The sequence below is a fragment of the Epinephelus fuscoguttatus genome, linkage group LG11, assembly GCF_011397635.1.
Source record: "Epinephelus fuscoguttatus linkage group LG11, E.fuscoguttatus.final_Chr_v1".
Classification (NCBI taxonomy): Eukaryota; Metazoa; Chordata; class Actinopteri; order Perciformes; family Serranidae; genus Epinephelus; species Epinephelus fuscoguttatus.
The window spans coordinates 16865930-16887380 of NC_064762.1; the positions used below are offsets into that span (position 1 = coordinate 16865930).

At 42.0% G+C, this 21451-nt stretch overlaps 3 protein-coding genes across 7 annotated transcripts in view; 1 reads left to right on the forward strand and 2 right to left on the reverse strand.

The window, feature by feature from the left end:
* mettl24 (methyltransferase like 24) overlaps nt 1–21451 on the reverse strand; it is a 356006-nt gene that overhangs the window by 113396 nt on the left and 221159 nt on the right. Inside the window, exon 6 of one of the 2 annotated variants that reach the window (XR_007450308.1) lies at nt 16161–16249. The exons of the other annotated variant lie outside the window; for it this stretch is intronic. The gene's annotated coding sequence lies outside the window, so the exon portion shown is untranslated. Of the gene's footprint in view, nt 1–16160; nt 16250–21451 lie in introns of those variants that run through there. 2 annotated transcript variants of the gene reach the window in all.
* Nucleotides 404–12532, forward strand: kif25 (kinesin family member 25). Its single transcript, XM_049589405.1, has 15 exons — nt 404–529; nt 675–740; nt 1278–1400; nt 1544–1685; nt 5650–5753; nt 5840–5925; nt 6035–6074; nt 6159–6226; nt 6311–6385; nt 6571–6717; nt 6998–7174; nt 8934–9088; nt 9202–9447; nt 9625–9780; nt 10114–12532. The coding sequence occupies exons 1-15, from the start codon at nt 461–463 to the stop codon at nt 10263–10265; spliced, it is 1806 nt and encodes a 601-aa protein (XP_049445362.1). The 5' UTR covers nt 404–460; the 3' UTR covers nt 10266–12532.
* Nucleotides 16930–21451, reverse strand: part of wasf1 (WASP family member 1) — a 113626-nt gene continuing 109104 nt past the window's right edge. For all 4 annotated transcript variants that reach the window (XM_049589411.1, XM_049589410.1, XM_049589408.1 and 1 more), the window contains 2 exons: nt 18900–19468; nt 16930–18643 (listed from right to left, as the gene is read on the reverse strand). In XM_049589411.1, the coding sequence (XP_049445368.1) occupies nt 18486–18643; nt 18900–19468 (727 nt within the window). In that variant the 3' untranslated portion in view covers nt 16930–18485. The remainder of the gene's footprint in view (nt 18644–18899; nt 19469–21451) is intronic.

Below are 21451 nucleotides of genomic sequence, written 5' to 3' on the forward strand. Positions count from 1 at the left end.
AATTAAGTGTTTATTGATTATTTTAATGTCAATATGAGCTTGTCCCTATTGATTTAACTAAGTTTAAAGTCTGTTTAAGTAAATAAACATGGCGTCACTAAACTGTTCATGGTGCATCAGACCTCTGCTTAATTTGAAATATGGATTTACTCATTTTAAACCTTGTTTTACTAAAGTCTGATTAGAGTTATTATAAATTAAACCCTGCTTGTATTTCGCCCTCAGAAACTACAAAAGTCATCATACTATCATTATATATGAAGACACTGCCATGTGAATAGCCTGTCCTCCTCCTCCCCTCTGAGAAGCAGTCAGGTGAGCAGAGTTGACAGAGTTGTTGTTGACCGTTAATCGGATTATATGACCTGAGAGGACACGACTAGATCAGCTGTGAGGGAAAGAAAGGGACGAGGCTGTCCATTCTCACCTCTGCTAGTTTACTTTCTTTAATAAGGAAATAATGCCTCTCTTTATAAACCGTGACCAGATATTTGCACATCAGGTCCACCTGCTGGAGCACAAACTGAGGGTAAATCACTGTTGGTGGATGCTTAATGTCAGATTAGTTGACTTTTGGAGATTGTAGTTTAACTATGCATGTTTTCCAAATAACTCTACGCTCAGATACAGCTTTTGAAACCCAGATTATTTGCTGTGTTTCACTGTGTTTTCAGAGTAAAGAGGAGCGAATACTGGAGCTGGAGACAGAGAATGCTATTCTTCATTTAAGACTTGCAGAGGTAAGAAGATTTCTGCCATTCATTACTTACAGGCTTAAACATAGACCCATTGGACTCTCTGTTCACACTATTGTGTTCTGTTATAGATGAATGTATTACCTTTCATGCCAAGTGTGTGTGCATGTGTGTATGTTGTCGACACTTGGTTTAAATTCAACAGATTTTTACACCACAGTGACTGCCTCAGGAGTTGGATCATATCTGCCAGTTCACTTGAAGGTGTATTATAGAGACCCACTTTGTATTTGATCAAGAGTGCTAGTTCAAGGGTCCTGATACTGTGCATGCTTGCTCACAGACTTGGCTTGTTGGGAAATATAAAGTAAACATCATTTGTATTGTTAAGTACTCCTGTCTTTTCCCCTGACAATCAAAATACAGATGAATGTACAAAAATGAATATAGCTGGATAACTTTTAAAACTCTTCCAGGTGTGCAGCCATATATTCACTTGCTGTGCAGCATTTAAGCATGACATACAAGTGGGAGAATATCTTATTTGCAGATTAAGTATGTTGGTGTCATATGTCTTTGTAGTGTCAGGGGAAACTCCGTCGGGACCATGATGAGGAATCCAAGGCCCTTGATGATCATCAGCACCAGAGGAGTGCACAGAAGATAACACAATCAGCCCTCGCCAAACTGCTCTCTGAGGTCCAGGTAAGAATACACTGAAAATAAAGTGTGAGCATCCAAAGTCATGTAAAGCAAGTCGTATGGGATCTCAGAAACACACACACACACACACACACACACACATAAAACCGTACACCATTCATATGTCCTCTCTCTGTGTGTGGCAGGCTGTGAAGCAGGACTTGAGCGAACTTTTCGCAGTTTATCTGAGTTTTTCCACTGAGCTGGAGGAGCAGAGCAAACAGCTGCTGGAAAAAGTAGCGCAAGCCAGCTCTTCTCTAAACGGCCACCATGGAGACGAGATCCAGAGTAAGTATGCAAGTGTGTGGCACCATAAGTTAACATATGTGCAGCGTCTTTGACATCATCTTCAGGATATGGTTCTTAAGATATGTCTTCAGGCTGGGATTTTGGTGTACTGTTTGGCACCATCTTGGTAATTGTGTAGAGTTAGAAAAACCAAATTTGGACATGATGTGGTAGTTTCTAATTTAAAGGGTCAAAATATTGGATCAGTGCTGGGCATTTATGTATAGTTAGTGGATTAGTTGTAGTAGATGGTGGTCGACATGACCCCAGCTTAGAGAAGCCGGCAGGAGTACCACCATGGAAGCTAAGCAATTTACTGCTGTGGACAGGGGGCAGCAGCAAATCATATTTCAGCCATCTAAAGAAAACAATGGTTTAAGTGTACACTATGTTTGGAATATTTTCACTGCTTTACCTAGCCGTCAGCAGCTCTTGTTGACAGGGAACTGAACTGAAAGTCAAACTTACCTATGCTCTCTTCAAAGCCAGACTCCATTGATAAAAACAATATTTTACCTTCCTGAAGAGTTGATGGCCTAACGCTGCCTTGATTAGTTAGTTTGTGTTATTGTGTGGCTTTTGTGTTTAAAAAGGGTAGTTCGGATTCACTGAAGGCACACAATAACACAAACAAAGTAGCAATCGAGGCAGCTGTAGACGAGCAGCTCCTTTGTTCAGTGAGCTAAAACCGCTGCTTTTGTCAGTGGAGTCTGGTGGCTTTGAAAAACACAATATATCGGCTTCAGTTCCCCGTTGCAAAGGGCTGTCTGACAGCAAGGTTGAGTGGTAAAAATAGTCTAAATGTACTTCCACTTGAACTGTTTGAGGTTTCTTTAGGTGACTGGATAAGTACCTCATACAACCCCACTTCAGAAAATCCAAACTGTCCCTTTAAAAGGACACTGTGGCATTGCATAAGATAGGAGGTTGTGTTCTGACCACACTTGACTGTGGAGAGTCTACTGGACTCTGTACACCTGTATTTTTTGGGACTGATGCAGTCTTAAAATTCAAATAACAATCAGCCAATATTACTTATGTATGTCTATTTACATGCTCCACATGCACACATTTTAAGAATCCTATGTAACTTTTCATAGCAGGCTAGTAATTTTATTAAAGTTTTCTTAGTGCCTCTGTCCCGTGGGCTGCACAACAGGTGTTACAACAAACAATTAACTTATTATCCTTAATAGATTCTGCACCAGCATTTGCTCATCTTAATATGCTACTCAGTCTATTCAGCTGCTGCCAAGTATTGTAAACCACAGACGAGCTTTTCAAATTGTCAAAAGTTATTGATGGATAGATATTTTAAAAATCTGCTCCCTCTGGTTTCACTTTTTCTACCTCTCAGTTTTATGAACTTTTCCATCCTGCTCACTCATTCACACTCTCTGTGTCTCTCCATTCTAAAGTGGTTTACAGGTTATGTGCTGGCTGTGTCTTGATTAGTGTGTGTTTGCTGGTAATCCTCTCACGCTGTCCCTCCCCTCTTCTCCCTCACCCCGCCCTTCGAGGTTGTCCAAGGTTGAGTGTCTTGTTCTAATGTAGTCTCACAAGTCAGCTTGTCAGTGTTGGCTCTCATGATTGGTGGTGACTGATTTTTCTGAGCATGTGCTGGATATAATGCTGAAAAATGGCTTTTCTTGACCTTTTATTGTTATTGTTCACTTAATACAAAATATTCTCTTTCCTGTTAGCATCAGATCTTTACGGTTGTAATTTAAACGACTAGGACATTTGTCTTAATTACATTTATGTTGCATTTAATTAGCTACTTTGATCACAATTGAATTTTATATTGCATGTAAATTGGTTTTAACTTCATATTTCCTACATGTGCTTTGGAGCACTTCGTAATTTACAGAGCTGTGCTGGCTGTGTGGTTGGTGATCAACCATCTGTCAGGCTATTAAAGTGAAAATCTGTCCCAAATTAGATTTAATATGCATCATTACAAAGCGTTTGCAAAGTCGGTTAATATCTCATTAGTGGAATCATGGTGTCAACCCCAGATAAAGAGATCGATTCTGAAGCTGTTTTTTTTTTTTGTAACTACATGATTGGGAATGTTTTTTTATAACTCTTTTCATTCAAATTTTCCCAAGAATCAATCTTACAAACTATAATGTAACATAACATTATGAGACTGGTCCAAAAAAAGGAGGCATTGCATTTACATGAGTTGAGCTTATTAATTATTGTGTACATCAGTCCGATTCATTCCACTGTCCCCATTTCAGTCATCTATCAAATTTTTACCTGTGCATATTATATTTAAGTCCAAGTGATTCCAACGGTTCCTTCCACTTCTGCAGAAAAAAATGAGACCTTCTATCAATATAATGTCCTATTTTTCCAGAGTCACACCTCAGAGAGCACGGTTTTCCACATATATACAGAATTAAGGTTGTCCCCAACCCATTTCACCATGATGGCTTTCCTTGCCAGCATTAAAAGCAATTGAACCACTTCCTTATTTTGTTTAAGAGAGTCAGAGACATGTCCAAGCACACATTAAAGTGGATTTGCTGATGCCTGTTGACCTATTGCTGTACTGATGTTTGTGCATACTGTCCTCTAGAATAACTGCAGATTGGGAAAGTTTCACCTTGGGTGCAGCAACAGCACCCAGAACCTTTTTTAAGCCTCCGCGCTGGCAACAGCTGTGACCAAAAGCATTTTGATTCAATTTGTGAAAGCGATATCCTAGGAAGGCCTTGAGGGAATATCTTCAAATTTGGCACAAACGTCCACTTGGACTCAATAATGAACTGGTTAGATTTTACTAGTCAGAGGTCGCTGTGACTAGAAGATTTCATACAACTGTCGAACAGGATAAATGATAAAGTGATGACATTTTATATCCAAAAGATCAAAGGCCAAATTCACTGTGACATCATAATGTTCTGCAAGAACATACATCATCTTTCAGGAACAGGGGAAATACTGAACTGATGACACTAATCTTGAGTGTCCAGCTTGAAACTGTGTTGATTATATAGATCGTCTGTGCTGCCAGGTTGAAGATGTGTATGACCCATCCATGTTTTAGATTTTGTAACTTTTTACGCAGCAATATTCACATTATATTGTCTGCTGTTGTGGCTGTAACTTTGTGCTCTCTCCTGTTCCTCTGGTAGTTCAACGCAAGCACTTTGGGTGTGCTGATATCGACCTTTAGGTGACTGTTGTTGCATCATGTAATGACGCTCTCAATAAGCCCTCTGTAAAAATAGTCTCCTCATGAAGACACGTTATATATTGATTGATTTTTTTTATTTTGTGTCATGCACACTTACATGTGCCCGACCCTAATGGGTTTACAAGACACCATTACATTGCAGTAACAATCCAAAGTACATGTTATATTATTTATTTTTATTTAGACGGGAAAGAAGTTTAAAGACATCAAAACTACAGCGACACTTGTATAGAACAACCAACGTGTGGATGACCCTGATGAAGGCCAGGAGAAATGTGATGGTCTTACAATAAGTATGCCAAAAAAATAAACCAATAAATAAATTACAGGTTCACATTTTACATTGAAAGAAGATATTTTAGCTGTTTTGTTGCCGGTATATGGAATTTTTGAGTGTGCTCTTTAAACCTATAGAAATAAAACCTCCTACAGTAGTCAGTTCTATTTATGTCTAACCAAGACTATTCTTGAATGTCACTCTGTGCTGAGTGAATGGAGGTGTGTGGTGCCAGGTGTGCTCCAGGATTACAGACTTGGCCTGAATTCAAAGATTTACACTGGAGAACAGATGCTTCTGGCTTTGGAGTTGATTCTTACACAAACAGCCATTCATTCACTTAACTGCTTTCTACTTAGCTTGAGCTACATGTTTGTTTATCTAAGGCAGTGCAGAGGCTGGTGGAGGCGTTTCAGGGTTCCTCTTTTTGATTTTGAGTGTACTGACCCTTTAACTATCTATCTGTTCTTCCTGTGCAGACTTACAAGCTGGTGTTGCAGCTCTGGAGCGCTCTCTGGAGGAGGAGAGGGAGAGGTGCAGGGCCGAGAGGCAGAGGAGGAAAGAGCTCCATAACGCACTGGTGGTGAGGACACATGTTTAGAGTCCAAAGATAATGCGTCAGACTGTAGGCTCTGATTCTGACCTTCTACTGTCTTTGTTTTGCTTCAGGAGCTAAGGGGGAACATCAGGGTTCACTGCAGAGTGCGACCAGTTCTACCCTTCGACCACGTCCAGCCCTCCACCTCTGGGTCAAAGTTGGTGAACTCATGATTCATCAGAACAATATAGACTAATGCATGATAGCTGAGATGATTTTTTATGTGTGTGAAAAGCTAAAAATAATCCAATTCTTTTCTCTGTCAGGCCTGCATCATCAGAAGAAGTGGTGTCTGTGATCAGTGATGTGAGTTTTACACACTCTTAGAATTTATTCTATTTTGTAGCTGCTTCAGCGTCCTCACTTGTTCATGTTATCGTTTGTTCAAAGGACACGGTGACGGTGAATTGCATAAGATCGGGGATGCCAGTGCAAAACAAGATGTTTGAGTTTGAGAGGTAAAATCAAACACTATCCTGATACAATGTGTTTTACTCCATTTAAGTTTCTACCTATTAATGATTGCTCTTTGTTTCCTCCAGAGTGCATGGACCAGAGGATTCACAGGATGCAGTGTTTGAGGAGGTCAAGCCGCTCCTCACGTCTCTGCTGGATGGGTGAGTGTGAAAAAGCACACAGAATATACACTCTATCAAATCATCATAATGTGTTCAGTCAGCTACACTCATTAGACGCTACCCTGCGTGAATGAAGAACAAACAATGAAATACACGACAAACAGCATGTTGTGACTGCATGGCTTCAGCTTGTATAGGATGTCATTCTCCTCCCTGCCCTGCAGCTATAATGTGTGTATCATGGCGTACGGGCAGACAGGCAGCGGGAAGACTTACACCATGATGGGATCCCAGCAGCTGGAGGAGCACTCAGGGACGCAGCAGGAGACACAGCAGGGTGTTATTCCCAAGGCTGCAGCTGAGCTCTTTCGGTGAGAAAAAAAGGGCATTTTTAATTTGTTTGTTTTTGTGATATTTACAGTGTGTGGTGACTGCGAGAAGACTGTGTTTATGATGTGCTGAAAACAGCAGTAGATCTGGTGTAATGTACTATATTATAATTCAGTCCTGAAATCCATCAGAAGTGAAAAAAATTCAGTCTATAAATGTATAATGTGCACTGAGAGCTGAGATAGAATATAATTTGGTTGACCTTTTCTTTTTTCCGTGTCTCCATGCTTGTGTATCTGTTCTTGTGTGTGTGTGACCCAGGCTGATCTCTGAGAAGCCTGCAGAGAGCCACACAGTGGAGGTGTCAGTGATGGAGGTGTACAACAATGAGGTGCTCGACCTTCTGGCCAGAGACACGCAGGGCAATGCCGCCGACCAGCGGCGGGACGTCATCACTACCTCCTCTGGTACCAGCCAGGTCATCTCCCTCACACAGGAGTGAGTACAGTTGGAGCAGAGGTCACTGTGTGTCGAAAGCTTTTATACTCTGTTATGAAGGATCTGTGATATGAGACTTTGCTGCTAGATGATACAGTTTTTTGGAGTAGCATTTCTTTTTAAAATTCACCAATCAATACTTCTTTTATGGTTAAAATATGTCAAATGACGTCCAATGGGAAAGGAGTTGCTTGTAGTGATGAACCCGCAGAGAGTTAAGTTCTCAGATGTTAGCTGGCGACATAAATACAGCTAAAAGAGAGGGAGTTTAGGATGTCCTAATTTTCTTGAAGTGGCCAGAAACACAACTCCATCTGAATGTTAATGTTGCTCCATATCTGCTGGATGTGTGAAAAAACAACTTTTTTTTTAAGTTATTTTCCATAGAAATTCTATAAGTAAATCCTGAGTCCCCAAGTGGACCAGAAAATGTTATTTCATCCTTAAACTTAATTTCAAGTTTTACTCAGGGTAGCTGAGACAAGCTGTAAACACAACAGCAACTAGCAAGGGACAGTTCACCCCAAACTCAAAAACCCATGTTTCCTTTTATGCAAGTAGTGCTTTTTATTAATATAGATTGTTTTGGTGTGAGTCACTAAGTGTTGGAGATATCGTCCGTAGAGATGTCTGCCTTCTCGTGAAGGTAATAGAACTAGATGGCACTCGGCTTGTGGTGCTCAAAGTGCCAAAAAAATACATTTAAAAACTCAACAGCAATGTCTCCTTCCAGAAATCATGACCTGGTTACTCAAGATAATCCACAGACCTTGTTGTGAGCAGTTTCATGTAAGAACTATTTTCTACCAAACTACAACTACCAACCGTATCATCATGCAGAAGGAAGTGTGCATCTACTCATGGACGAGAGGCTAGTGCGTTTGACAGCGTGAGATGTAAACATTAATGCCGTCCTCCTCAGTTGAGCTGTAACTTTAGCTAGCTCAGTGGTGCTAGGTGAGCTAGTAGTAGATGCACACTTCCTTCTGCGCAGTGATACAGTTGGCAGGTGTAGTTTGGTAGAAAGAAAACAGTTCCTACATGAAACTGCTCACAACAAGGTCTGTGGATTATCTTGAGTAACCAGCTCATGATTTCTGGAAAGAGACATTGCTGTTGAGTTTTTTAAATGTTGTTTTTTGGCACTTTGAGCACCACAAGCCGAGTGCCATCTAGTTCCATTATATTGGAGAGAAGGCAGACATCTCTACGGCTGACATCTCCAACACTTGGCCACTCACACCAAAACAATCTAGATTGATAAATAGCACTACAGATAAGAAGAAAAATATGTATGTTTGATTTTGGGGTGAACTGTCCCTTTAAAGATGATATGGCTTAAATTGCTTATTTACACATACAGCAGATATGGAGCAACACTAGCATTCATTTAGAGTCGTGTTTCAGGCCATGTGATGAGGGGATGTGTCTGGCTCTTTAGCTGTAAAATGCAGGTAGTGTAGGGTGGGGTTTGTAGAGCTTTAACACTGACAGCGGCCACCTGCTGTGGCTGACACTATGAGAGTGGTGAGAGTGAACCAAGCGTTAACGTTTCTGGCAGTAAAACTGGAACAATAAGTTAAGGTGCTGCTCCCCACAGAGCAAGTTGGATGAAAATTTGCAGCGTGCTTATCACTATGAGTTATATCTTTAACATGTGTAGTCATTTGATCCATTGGGAATATTATGAATATTGATTATAGCAGCTTTAAGGAATAAAATGTGAGGTAATGGCGTATGTGTTTCATATGTTTCACAGGCCTGTGAGTAACGCCTCTGAGGTGATGCAGATCATCAACAGTGTTCTGAAGCTCAGGGCTCACAGTCCCACCCTCATCCACGCTGACTCCTCACGCTCTCACCTCATTGTCACCCTCACCATTTCCTCCAAGAGCCCCAACGCGCTGGCTCTGGGTGAGATGCCGTCACACACACACTCACACTCACAGACCCACTCACGTTAGTATAAATGACACCTGTTGGTCACACACTCCTGCATTGTGACTTTATTGCCCTCTCTCATTCAGCTCGCAGGCTACAGAGTGCCAAGAAGGACATGCAGCGCTCCACTCAGAAGGAGTGGTGGAGCCCACGCTGTCGCCGTGCCAACCCCACTGCCCGCCAATCATCTGATGATCGTCTCTTCGCGAGCACAGCCTCCTCTCCCTGCTCCCCTTCCCATTCTCCATGTCCTTCCCCGAGGCCGAGCCTCTCACAAGCTCCGTTCAGGACCAAGCTGCAGCTGGTGGACTTGGCGGGGAGCGAGTGTGTCGGTGAGAGGGGCTCAGTGCTTGAGGATGCTCCTTGAATTTACAGATGTCATGGGAACACTGGTCCCTGAGTGTTTTGAGGAAACTGTAGCTGTATTAACACACAATATAGCAAAATGGAGCTTTAAGCAACTCACTTGAGGGCAAAGAAATATGTGTGTTTGTGTGTGTGTGTGCCAGGTATGTCTGGAGTTTCGGGTGCAGCTCTGTGGGAGGTGTCCTGCATAAACCGCAGTCTCTCTGCTCTGTCTGATGTCCTGGGAGCTCTGGCTGAGCAGAGACCACACGTCCCCTATAGGAACAGCAAACTCACTCATCTGCTACAGGATGCCATAGGTGAGACACACACACACGCACACACACACGCTCCTTTATGACCTGGCTATGACTCATGCCTCCAGTGTCTGCTTCCCCTGGGAAAGATTCATTCAACCCCAAAATGTCCGCATCTAGCTGAGAGATTCCACACACCAACCCCAACTCTGACATACACACAAACATACCCAAACACTGAATCACTCGAAAAACTAAGATGTTCTGGTAAAGATATTTGTCCACGCCCAAAAATGACAACAATAAAAGCACAATGCGTGTAATCTAACATTTCAATTGTTCTGAAACATTTCCAGTCTAAACCCCTCTCCTGTCCTTCTCCATCTTCTCCACCAGGTGGCGATGCCAAGCTGCTGGTGATGCTGTGTGTCTCTCCCACGCAGCGCTTCATCACAGAGTCTCTGCAGTCTCTGGGCTTCGGCACGCGGGCCCGTCAGGTCCAGAGGGAGCTTCCGCGAAGGAAGAATAACACCCCCAAAGTTAAATGACAAGACAGAGAAAGAGATTTCATCCTTTTCTAGATGCCGTGGCAACATGTGTTCTATCAGTCATGAAAACAGAGCAGATTTGAGGGTGTAAGATCCATACTTGCAAATTTGTTATTTTTATTTGATAGAGTCTGTGGGCACTACTTAGTTTTAGAAGGTACTTTACATGGAAATAGATTGATTTGGTTAGAATTGCTTATATATGGTTTTTTTGTGTGTGTGTGGAATAGATAGCTGTCTAAAGCTGCAAATACTTGTTCAATCTCAATTCCAAAAAAGTTGGGGCACTGGGTAAAATGTAAATAAAAACAGGAAGCAATGATGTGCAAATGCTTTTTGACATATTCAATTTAATACAGTGCAAAGACAAGATATTTAATGTTCAAACTGATAAACTTTTTTTTGTGTTAATATGCACTCAGTCTGACTTTGATGCCTGCAACACATTCCAAAAACGTTGGGACAGGGGCCTGTTTACCACTGTGTTACATCATCTTTCCTTTTTAACAACACTCAGCAAGTGTTTAGGAGCTGAGGACACTACTGACGCTTCGAAAGTGAAATTCTTTCCCATTACTGCTCGATATACGACCTCAGATGTTCAACACTCCCGGGTGTCTGTTGTTGTATTTTACACTTCATAATGCGCCACACATGTTCAATAGGAGACTGGACTGGCCAGTCCAGTAACCGCACTCTGTTACTGTGAGGCCACGCTGTTGTTACGTACAGAAAGTGGTTTGGCATTGCATTGCTGGAACAATCGGGGACATCTCTGAGAAAGACGTCATCTGGATGGCAGCATATGTTGCTCCTAAACCTCTATTTACCATTCAGCATTCATGGTGCCTTCACAGATGTGCAACTTAGCTACCCATGATGCCACAGGCACTTACTCACTCCCATACCATCACAGATGCTGGCTTTGAACTTAGTGCTGGTAACAATCTGGATGTTCCTTTTCCTCTTTAACCAAGAGGACATGCCGTCTATGATTTCCGAAAACAGTTGTGGACATATGGACTCATCAGACCACAGCACATATTTTCACTTTGTGTCAGTTCATCTCAGATGAGCTCAGGCCCAAAGAAGTTGTTGATATATGAGTTTCACTTTGCATGGTAGAGTCTGAACTTGCAGTTGTAGATGCAACAACAAACTGTGTTTACAGACAGTTATTTTCCATTTTTTTGGAACACATTGCAGGCATCAAATTCAGTCGTGCGTAGTGTATATTTACAGAAAAACAATTAAGGTAATCATTTTGAACATTATTGTCTTGTCTTTGTACTGTATTCAGCTGAATATAGGTTGAAAAATATTTGCAAATTTTACATAGAGTCCCAGCTTTTTTGGAATTGGGGTTGTTTGATGCTATAATCTAAAGCCCAGTTCAGACCAAAGATTTGTGACGAGATGAGTTAAAACTTGCGGTGAGTTAAAAATGCGCCCTTCTGCAATGTTGTAAAAGCCTGCCGGTTCACACCAGTGCAACTAGACAAGATGGTGTATCATCTCTATGCAACAACTCTCCGTACTTCTGTTTTCAGCTTTTCAGGCTTATTTTGTGGCTGAATATGATTTGTAACTTCTTGAAATATGAATGAGGATAGTGATAGTCAGATACTGGCTACAGCTGCATTTGTAGTAGTGATGAAACGGCGAAAAACAGAAACAAACGGAGCATCAGACGGACTGTATTCATAATCAATATGTTACAATGATTGACATAACCAGTGGAAATTAATCAGACAATGAGAATGTGTGCAAGCGAGCAGCAGCTGCAACCTACTGCCTGACACTGGCACACCATGAGGATGGAAACAGAGGGCTCGGACCAGCTGACTTAACTACAAGCTGATTGGCTGTAGAAACAGGTGACGTGCTTTACGTTCTACAACCAGTCGCCTAAAACGGTTTCGTCTCGTCTTGAATCTTTGGTCTGAACTGGGCTTTAAACACATTATTAATGTGTGAAAAACCCCAATTACATGGTGATTATGAATGAGAATGACATTACTGATGGTTGCGTAATGGTAAATCAATTTAGTATAAAATATTTTTTTATATCCACCTCCATTAAGCATTAGATCATGCCAAAAGTTACTAGTCCTGTATCTGCAAAGGCTTCCTGACTGAAGTAGTCTTGCTGCTCATGCCTTCTTTCTTTTAGTGTTCAGGTGCAGTCATGTTTATGCAGTGTTTATACATGTTTTGATGTACTCTGTAAGCATCACCTGTCTTTGGTTACACATTACAAACCTTTGAAACGCCTTGATAGAGTAGCCTCTGTAGAAAACTGTGAATATGACTTTAAAATAAACAGATGGTGTGCAGATATCGTTGTGTATCAGTCTGTTCCTGAATAAATGCAGTGGAAAACTTGCTGTCATCAGGTAATTAAAACAGAGTTTGAATACATTGTGCAGTCAACTCTAAAAATAAAAAAATTATTGCTCACAGCAGGCTCTCTATGTAAACTACTTCCACTGTGAGGGATTGTTCCTATAAGCTGTCTGCTGCTGTGTAGATTACAGCAGAGAGGAGCACATACAATCACTCTGTATTATATTTAGCTTTTGTTTTACAGTAAATTACAGGCAGGTGAAATATTCTGCATAAGCATAATTTAAGTAAGGAGCTATAAAAGTGATTGTTGAGGTGGCAGAAGCCATCAGCATGATGCTAAAGAGCAGCAGCTGATGATAATTTGCAGAAGCTATTTCAGGTCTGTTGACGACAGCTTAATGTTGGAAGACAACAAATCAGGCAATTTCCTCCAAGGTGAAACATTTGGACATTTTCCAAGCATGAATAGAATAACACACTGTATCTGGTAATTAAATCTCCTTCAGCTCCCCTCAGACACACACACACACACACTCACTTTTAATAAGCCTCCTCCTACCAGCGTGCTGCAAACTGCGACGAGGGCTCTGCACAATGTGTTCAAGTTCTAATCCACGCGGTCCCAAAGCTGACATGTTTTTGAGGCGCAGATGTCATGTGCCGCCCTGACATGAAAGCTCAAATGCCCAAAGCGTCTTTGAAACTGCAGGCTTAGAGGATAAAGAGTGACAGGACAAAAAATAAGATTATAACGAGAGTGACAAGATAATAAACATGAAAACTCCAGGAGCTTCCTCTGTTTGTAGGGAGGCGACCGGGAAGAGAGAGACGGAAGAGAGGAGAGGTGAGAAGACGGGGAGAGGTGTAAAGAACCTGAGTGAGGGGGTATGAGTGAGAATGAGATGAGAGAGAAACAGGAACAAGAGGAGGTGAGAGGAAAGTGTGACACCGCAGGAAACTGTAAACTTGTTATTTTAACCATTAACCTATCTGACAAACAGAATCTGAGACATGGATCATTTAGGGAAAGCCCTGTCCTTCAGTCATGGATAAGTGAGTTAGCTTTATTTGATTGTTAGTGATTTGACTTCTTTGGGCCCTTCAAAGCTGGCTTCAAACATATCTGGAGTTCTTAATTTAGGTTGGTCAAGGCCAAGACAGGTTAAAGTGAAACAGGCTGCATTGTAATCCCTACAGGCAATAGTGCACCATCAATTTACAATCATTTAAAGTGTTTGTTTTTGCCACTTAGAGGCTCACGTGTATAATCACTTTTATAATCTGACAATATTACAGAGGGACCCTTCTAAAAAAAATGAAATGTTTTTTCTTACCTTTCACTGGTCTGTTATTCTGACCAAGTCTCACTTGAGAAGTCACAAGAGGTGACCTGTTGCAGGGAATACAACGGTGGAAATGTAAGTAGGAGTTGGAGAGAGGAGTGCCGGGAAGAGTTTGTCGTGTCAGAATACAGAAAACATAGCTTAATGTTATCTAAGAGATTTTCAATGTCATGGCTGATTTCAACAATCTGGAGACGTCCCTGAGATTTTAGAATGAGACTTCTCCTCGAGCAAGACAAACATTTCAGGAAAAAAGGTCAGGAAAAAACATTTTGGTTGCGTTCTGAGTCGCATACTTTTTCTTTTTACTTTCAGTAGGTACTGCAGCTGCCCTTAAAAAGTACGTACTGTTGCATGCAGTGTGCACACAAGCAGGACAAACGTCTTTCTCATTACATTACGCCCTGAACTTTGACCCTCTCGCTTTTATATCCATTACCATGGAGATATAACAAAATGCCATGCCATATTTTACTGTAGATTCTAACATATTATATTCATGATAGTAAAATTACAGAGGCTACACATTTCTCTGTCATTGTTATTAATACTTATGTCCTTTGTTGTTGGTCATATTTATTAGTATTTTATCCAATTAAACAGCTAATATTCCTATAATTACTAATCGACTGGTTATCAGTTACCTACATGCACTGTCATCCATCATTTTAACTTCTGACAATCGATGCAATGTATCTTTCGCTGTGCAGAGGATTGTAGGTCAGAAAGAATAACCAGAAAAGCCTGCTGGCTTGCATACTGCAAAATTTGACCTAATGTCATAGAACATCCTGGTATTTTTGGCATATTGCATTTGACATATTATGTTCTGAGTCATACTAAATATTTTTCTGGCATACTATATGGTATGGTAGTATGGGTATTGAAGCGCACAGTTTATTTCTTTATAGGGATCCTTTCCATCATGTTGTCATATGCTTATAATAACAATCTGAGCCTGTCAGTGGCAGACACAAGCACTTTTTGTAGCAGTACATTGACGGCACACAGTTACCTGTCGTGATTACATTCCAGCCTGTTACACTGCTGTTGCTGCAGTGGTCTCTCTCAATACTGAACCAGTTTCAAAAATTGTTGTCTTCATTAGTCACTAAAACACAAAAACATCAAATAACAGGATCCGGGTTAAAAAATGGTTAAAAAGTTTCCATGAACTGAAGGTTTCTGGCTGTTAAAAATGGAGCAAGAACACAAGTCATTTATTGTTATGATAATAACTTGTCATTTGCACCCTGCATGTTCTGAAATGTAATTGCATCATAAATACACACAGCACTCTGTTCTTCATACATGGCTTAATTACCTCAGGCTAACCTGCTTATCCAGGTAAAATTATCCTCTTATTTTGAAATAAAGACGACCTCGAAATGAAATTAAACCTGTCATACTTTCTCATAAAGCAGATTCAACTTTAGATATTAATTGAATGAAAAAATGTTACTTATGATTTCATACTAATTAAAACAGACTCAAACTGATCTGGCGTTATTTAATCATTTCAGTCCAACTACAGAGACAGATGAGGCCACATTTCACATATTTTTGTGTTTATTCTACAAATCCCTTTCAAAATGGCATCACTGAATATTATGTTTCTGGTTGCATTCATCTAATAAGACAGAATTGTATGAGGTTTAATACTTCTTTTGCTCAGTTTCCCAAACTAAATTAGGATTTAATTGAACAGATTCCTATAGTTTTTTATCATTCTAGATATTTAACCATTAATTGTGAAAAATTTGGATTTTTCAATCATTTACATGCTCTCATCTAATATAATTATGTCATCGTGATTCTGCTGGTGCACATAATGAAAGGAGTAACTCATGTCTAAAACTGACTTTGTGTCTTGGTCATGATCCATAAACTGTGTGCAAGCTTGTACTTTTGCTGAAAGGAATAACTCAACCACAAAATGATCATTTGTATATCAATAACTCACCCTGTATTGAGCTGAATTTGTGAAGAAAAGTCACATGCCTCCTGAGTAAACGAAGAATCCAAAAAAAGCAAATAGTTTTGATAAATTAAATTCATAGTGCTCTTTGGCTGCACCCAACTAAGAGTTTTCCTAGTCGACCAATAGTCGTCATTTAGGGCCATTAGTCGACTAGTCGCCTGCATGTTTACGATATTAATTTGATTATTAAATGACACATTTTGGGCGGGGCAACACAATGGTTTGAGTTGAAGGTGTGAGAAAGAATAGAATCAGTAACATTGTTAACACTGTGCTACATTACAGAGAAATACAAAACCGTACTAATGAACCTTCATTAATATAGGCCTATATTTTATCTACAAGTGCACGTCACACACTGAGCGAGCCGCCTGTTAATGACGCTGTCGGCAAAGCAGTAATGATTGTGCTAAGTGGCTAATGGGCATGTAGCTGCTTCCATGTTTCAGATGATACGTCATGTTTGTAGTCGACCAGTGAAGATAAGTTTACATATCACCTTGGGTTCGTCCTTCAGCTTCTCAAAATGATCCCACACTTTGGATTTCCTGCCTGAGAGACATGCGTGAGACTGTTTATGTGGAAGTTTTTTAAAGACATAGTATGGTTTTAGCAAAAAAAAAAAAAATCATGTTTAGGAAGTACTGAACATACACCTGGATAAATGGCTTGGATTATTCAGTACAAGCTGTGTGAGAGTTTGTCAAAGGATGTTTTGATGTAGTTTTGCTGTTGTTCAATGTGGACCCCTATGGCTTCAATTCATCAAGAAGTTTCTCCGTTTTTTGGATTCTTCGTTCACCGTGAAGGTATGCGAGAAAAACAAAGTTTTCTTCAGGAATCCACTGTAACATGGAGTGAGTAGTTGTTACACTTATGATCATGTTGCGGATGAAGTATCCCTTTAATGACTTGCTCAGTGATCCACATATGAAGAGCGAGGATCAGCTGAGGAGACGAGACAACAACAAAGCCATAACATTTAGGGCTGAAACATAACATTAGATTTTTATTAATTCAAGCAAACTGTTACAGTCAACAGTTACATAAGTTACATGGTATACAGTATTGTTCTAATCTTTTTCGTTTTTTTTAAACCAGGGTTTCTGTCCCCCCGTCCCTTTGTCCCCCCCAAACATAGAAACAGCAAATCCATACAAGCGCAGGCAAGTAAGTAGTAACAGCACAATACATTCATCAACTCAACGATACATTTTGTACGAACAATAAGGCAAGTAGAAGAAAGAACAAACGAACAAACGGAAAAGGATGGCAGACATTTTCTTTGAAATGAGCCAAAACAAGGCATCCTTCTCTTTCAGGCCTGAGGCAGTATCACATAAAATGTATTCTTTTGAACAACGTTTGCTGCTGTCGAACCAAACGAGGTAAGGCTTCTCGTTAGTGGGCAGGTACACAGTAAAGGGGGGATGTGAGGGAAGAGCTGCCTTCAGTGGTGTTGAGTGGTTTGTACCTGGGTGTTGGTCAGACTCATTATCGCCGGTACCTTCTCGAAATTCAAAAGTTTTCCTCGGCACACTGAATATGCATCAGGGACAATAAGAGAGGCAGGAAATCTGATGTACATCTACAGCATCTCATCGCTTCCAGTGTCCATGTCTATGGCAAAGAGAAGAGGATGGACCGTTCATTAAAAACCAATGGCTCAGAGTTTATCTTTGACATTGCCTGATGTCAACGAGAGCGTACATGGCTCTGTAGAACCTGGACAGACAAAAAGCTCAATCTCTTGGCATACTTTTCCCTGGGGTAAAAGTTAGATGTAAGTGGATGGATATGCAGCCATATGCTTCCCCTTCTTCATTTTCAACGATACATCAATCATCACATGACATACCAACACAATCTTCCGCTTGTTCTAAGTGGTAGAGTCAGTCCTGATAAGGAGAGAAAACAAAAGGACAACCCAGCTTCTGTTCACACCGAGCGACTTGTTCATGTAGCGGTCAGTATCGGCAACGACTGGCCCGTTAAAACTGCAAATGTTTCAGCAGAAAAAGGTAAATAAAAGACAATAAAATAAAACAGCATTCATTCAATGCCATGTTCAGCCACCAGGTGGCGAAACAGTGCTGGAGAGAACAAAGGATAAATGCAACATGCCTTCATTTTTTCCTTTTCTATTTTCTTTTTTTCTTCATTTTGTTTTTTACATTGACGCACAGATAAGAAACAAAAACAAGTGGTTCTTCAAAAAAAGTTATTTTCATGTATAACAATAGTAAACATGGGGGGATTTCATCACAGGAAATCCAGAAGAAACAAAGTCGTGTGGTAGTGCAGAAAAGAATGAATGCAAAAACTTCTCTTGGAACACTAGAAAGACGGACGAGGGCGACGTGGAGATTCTCCTCCGAACACAAACCACAGCTAGACAGAGATAAAAAAGCTCGACAGAGGGAAAAGTGGGCGACAACGATTTTTCGCTTCTTTCCAGAGTAGAAAGGACTCTTTGATGGCGAGGCGTGGAGCGCAGGGTTGGTCGGGGGGGGGCACCTGAACACATGTGTCCTCTGCTGATCGCCATCACTCCATCCAGTCTCCTTCGTCAAACTCAGACTCGTCCTCGGAGTCAGAGTACTCCACAGCGATGCGGCGTGAGAGGATGGTGGCCACGTCATTGCCGACACGCTCGTGCTTAGCCTCCTGCTCTCGCTGCTCCTCCACTTTCCGCAGCTGTATGCCTGCAGGAAGAAGAAACAAGTTTGTTTGATCATGTGATGTGAAGTCGTCAAATTACCTTATTTTATAAATACTTGCATAAGGCATCTGAAAGCAGCACAAGAAAAGTGATGTCGCTCCAGATTTAAAAGCACACAAGGAATCAAACTTAAGAACAGAATACACACTTCCTCCTAAACTGTGAGTGTGTGCTTTGTCCAGAGAAAACGCTGCTGGCAGGAGAAGGTTTCAAACATATGTGGTAAAATAGCTCCCCACCTTTTCTGATAGCTTCCAACAGGACACTGCGAGCATCGCTGATGGGTGGCAGATTGGCTGGATGGTGCCTCTTGCTCCCCAAGTCGTGGAGGGTGTGGGGCGGCGGGGAGGCCATGGCTCCTGCTGAGGGGAAGGCCGGCACAGGTGGCGGGCCTGATGGACAGGGCGAGGAGCTCCGCGCTCCGGTGAGGGGCAGAGGAGGAGGCGGCGGGGGAGGAGGCAGGATGCTGCCGTCCGACTGGGTCCCAGAGCCCATGGGTGGGCCCCTGTCCAGGACCTGCTGGAGACGGGCCGGTGAGGAGTGGAGGGGAGGCGCCACGGGTGGAGGGGCCGGGTGCAGCACCCCGGGGGCGATCTGGAGAGGGGCGGGGGGAGGCGGGATGGCCGGGGGCTGCTGCTGGACTGGTAGAGGAGGAATGGGAGGCGGAGGGGTACCCCGCAGGCCTGAGGAGGGTAACGGGGGAGGTGGAGGGGGAAGAGGGGGAGGCGGTGGAGGAGGAGTGTTGGAGTTGAGGCCTGCTGTCCGTGCTGGAGACTGGGGTCTGCTGTCGGAAAAACCCGAACTGGAACTGGAGGGAAGAGAGGAAAAGAAGGAAAACGAGGTCATGATTAGAAATAAGAGCGCTGAGTGTGTAAGATACTGTAAGGGGGATTTGGTGTCATCTAGCAGTGAGGATTACAGATTGCAACCGGCTGAAGCTTCTCCTGGTTAGAATTCCTTTAGATTCATTGTTCAGGAGGTTTTAACCAGGAGCCAAATTGTCTGCAGAGGTCTCCTCCTCTCCAAAGCTAACAAACCAGCTGATGTAAACCAGTAAAAACACTGAATAAAGCAAGTTCACATTATACTGCAGTGTTCCTCCAATACTGTTCAGCTTGTCACAGATGGCTGCTAGCCCAGCACCTGCTGACTTGAGCTCACCTTATTTCTGATCCAGACATTCAGGAGGTTTTAACCGGGAGCCGAACTATCAGCTGAGGTCTCTTCCTCTCAAAAACAAAAATCAGTGTTTCTCTGACGCCATGTTGGAGACCAGCAACTAGTCCAGCACCTGCTAATGTGTGCTCTCTTTTTGTCTCTGATAATTTAAGATCCAGAGGTTCAGGAGGTTTTAACCGGGAGCCGCATTATCTGCAGAGGTCTCTTCCTCTCCAAAACAAACGGACCCAGTGATTCAAACCCATAAAACCAGTAAAACCCAGTGCTGTCTCTGATGTTGCTCGTGGGGCTGCTGACTATCTAGAGCTACTGTCTGGTGTGTCTGTTGTGGGCTACTGTAGAAATATAGTGGTGCAACATGGTGTTACCGTCTCACCCTTTTTCCCCTCTAAGGGCGGTGGCCTTGTGGGTAACCTGTGTCCATTTTGCCAATATATCCCCCTAAATCCTACAAACTTAAATCAATGTTAAGAAGTGCATATGAAGATCCAAATTAGTTCTGTTCAACAAACAAAAAGCTAACAAAATAAGGGCCACGTTTCTTTTAAGGGGGAACAATACGCAGCAGTACATCAGTCTCAGCTGCTGCACACCTCAGAATTCATGTTTCCAGAGACTGACACTGGTGTAAGTAATCACACATACAGTAGCTTTCTGAAATTGCAGTGTTGTCAGGGAGGTTTGGATGTTTGACTCAGAGTGATGGCGCCCCTGTAGGGGGTCTTTAACTCTGCCACCAGCCCTCACAAAACCCTGGAAATCACAGCATGCCAAAGAAAGCCAACCTGAGCATCCAGACCTGACTGTAACGCGTACATTAAGGGAGAGAATGTTATCAGTATCGGCTATTAACTGCCGCTGAAGCTGCGTGGGCGGATCAAGCTACTACAGGACATGGCAACACAAAGCCCGATCAGTTTTCTTCCTACGGAGAAAATTGCTGCGGACAAAAAGCACAGCGAGAGAGAGAAGAGGGAGGAAAATAATGTGGTGAGTATTTCCTCCAAGTGCTGCATTAAATGTGGGGAGGGGGGTAAAGTGAGAAAATTAGATATAGACGACGATGATAGCGACTTTTAAAAAGGAAGACACAGCGAGACGCCAGAGCCAAAAGGTCAGAAAAGGACTGAGAGTAGAGGTAAATAAAAACAGATGGGGATGGAAACAGTAAAAGGAGAAGATAGCTGCAAGGACTTCTGCAAAAAAGAAAAAAATCAATCAGCTATTTCTCTGGTGCTGCAGTCACAGCCTTAATCATTCCCACTGATCTCTCCATCCCTTCAAACTGTGACATATGCGGCAAAAGTGCGCAGCAGAAAAACAACCTGTAATGCGCTCAGTGGCCTTAACACTTTATTGATCCTACCCTTCTCCCAGGCTTTTCCTTTTTTTGCTTCAGCTTTGGTCCACAAAATCTCCATCTACACGTCCGTCCCTTCTTCTTCTTCTCTGTGTTTTCTTGCCGAGCACTAACAGGGCAAAAAATCCTCGTCCTCTCAAACAGAATAAAAAAGTAATGAAATGCCACTCACTGCGACCGACTGATCCGTAAGATGAAAAACACTAGCTAGAAAACAAACAAACAAACCCAAGAGCTGAGGATGAGTTGGCA

Excerpts from the sequence above, each read along its gene's own strand:
- kif25 (XM_049589405.1), top strand. The coding sequence starts at position 461 with ATGCCTCTCTTTATAAACCGTGACCAGATATTTGCACATCAGGTCCAC. Across the intron at positions 6,227-6,310 it reads AAGATGTTTGAGTTTGAGAG|AGTGCATGGACCAGAGGATT; the intron begins GTAAAATCAAAC and ends TGTTTCCTCCAG. Across the intron at positions 9,781-10,113 it reads TCTGCTACAGGATGCCATAG|GTGGCGATGCCAAGCTGCTG; the intron begins GTGAGACACACA and ends CTTCTCCACCAG.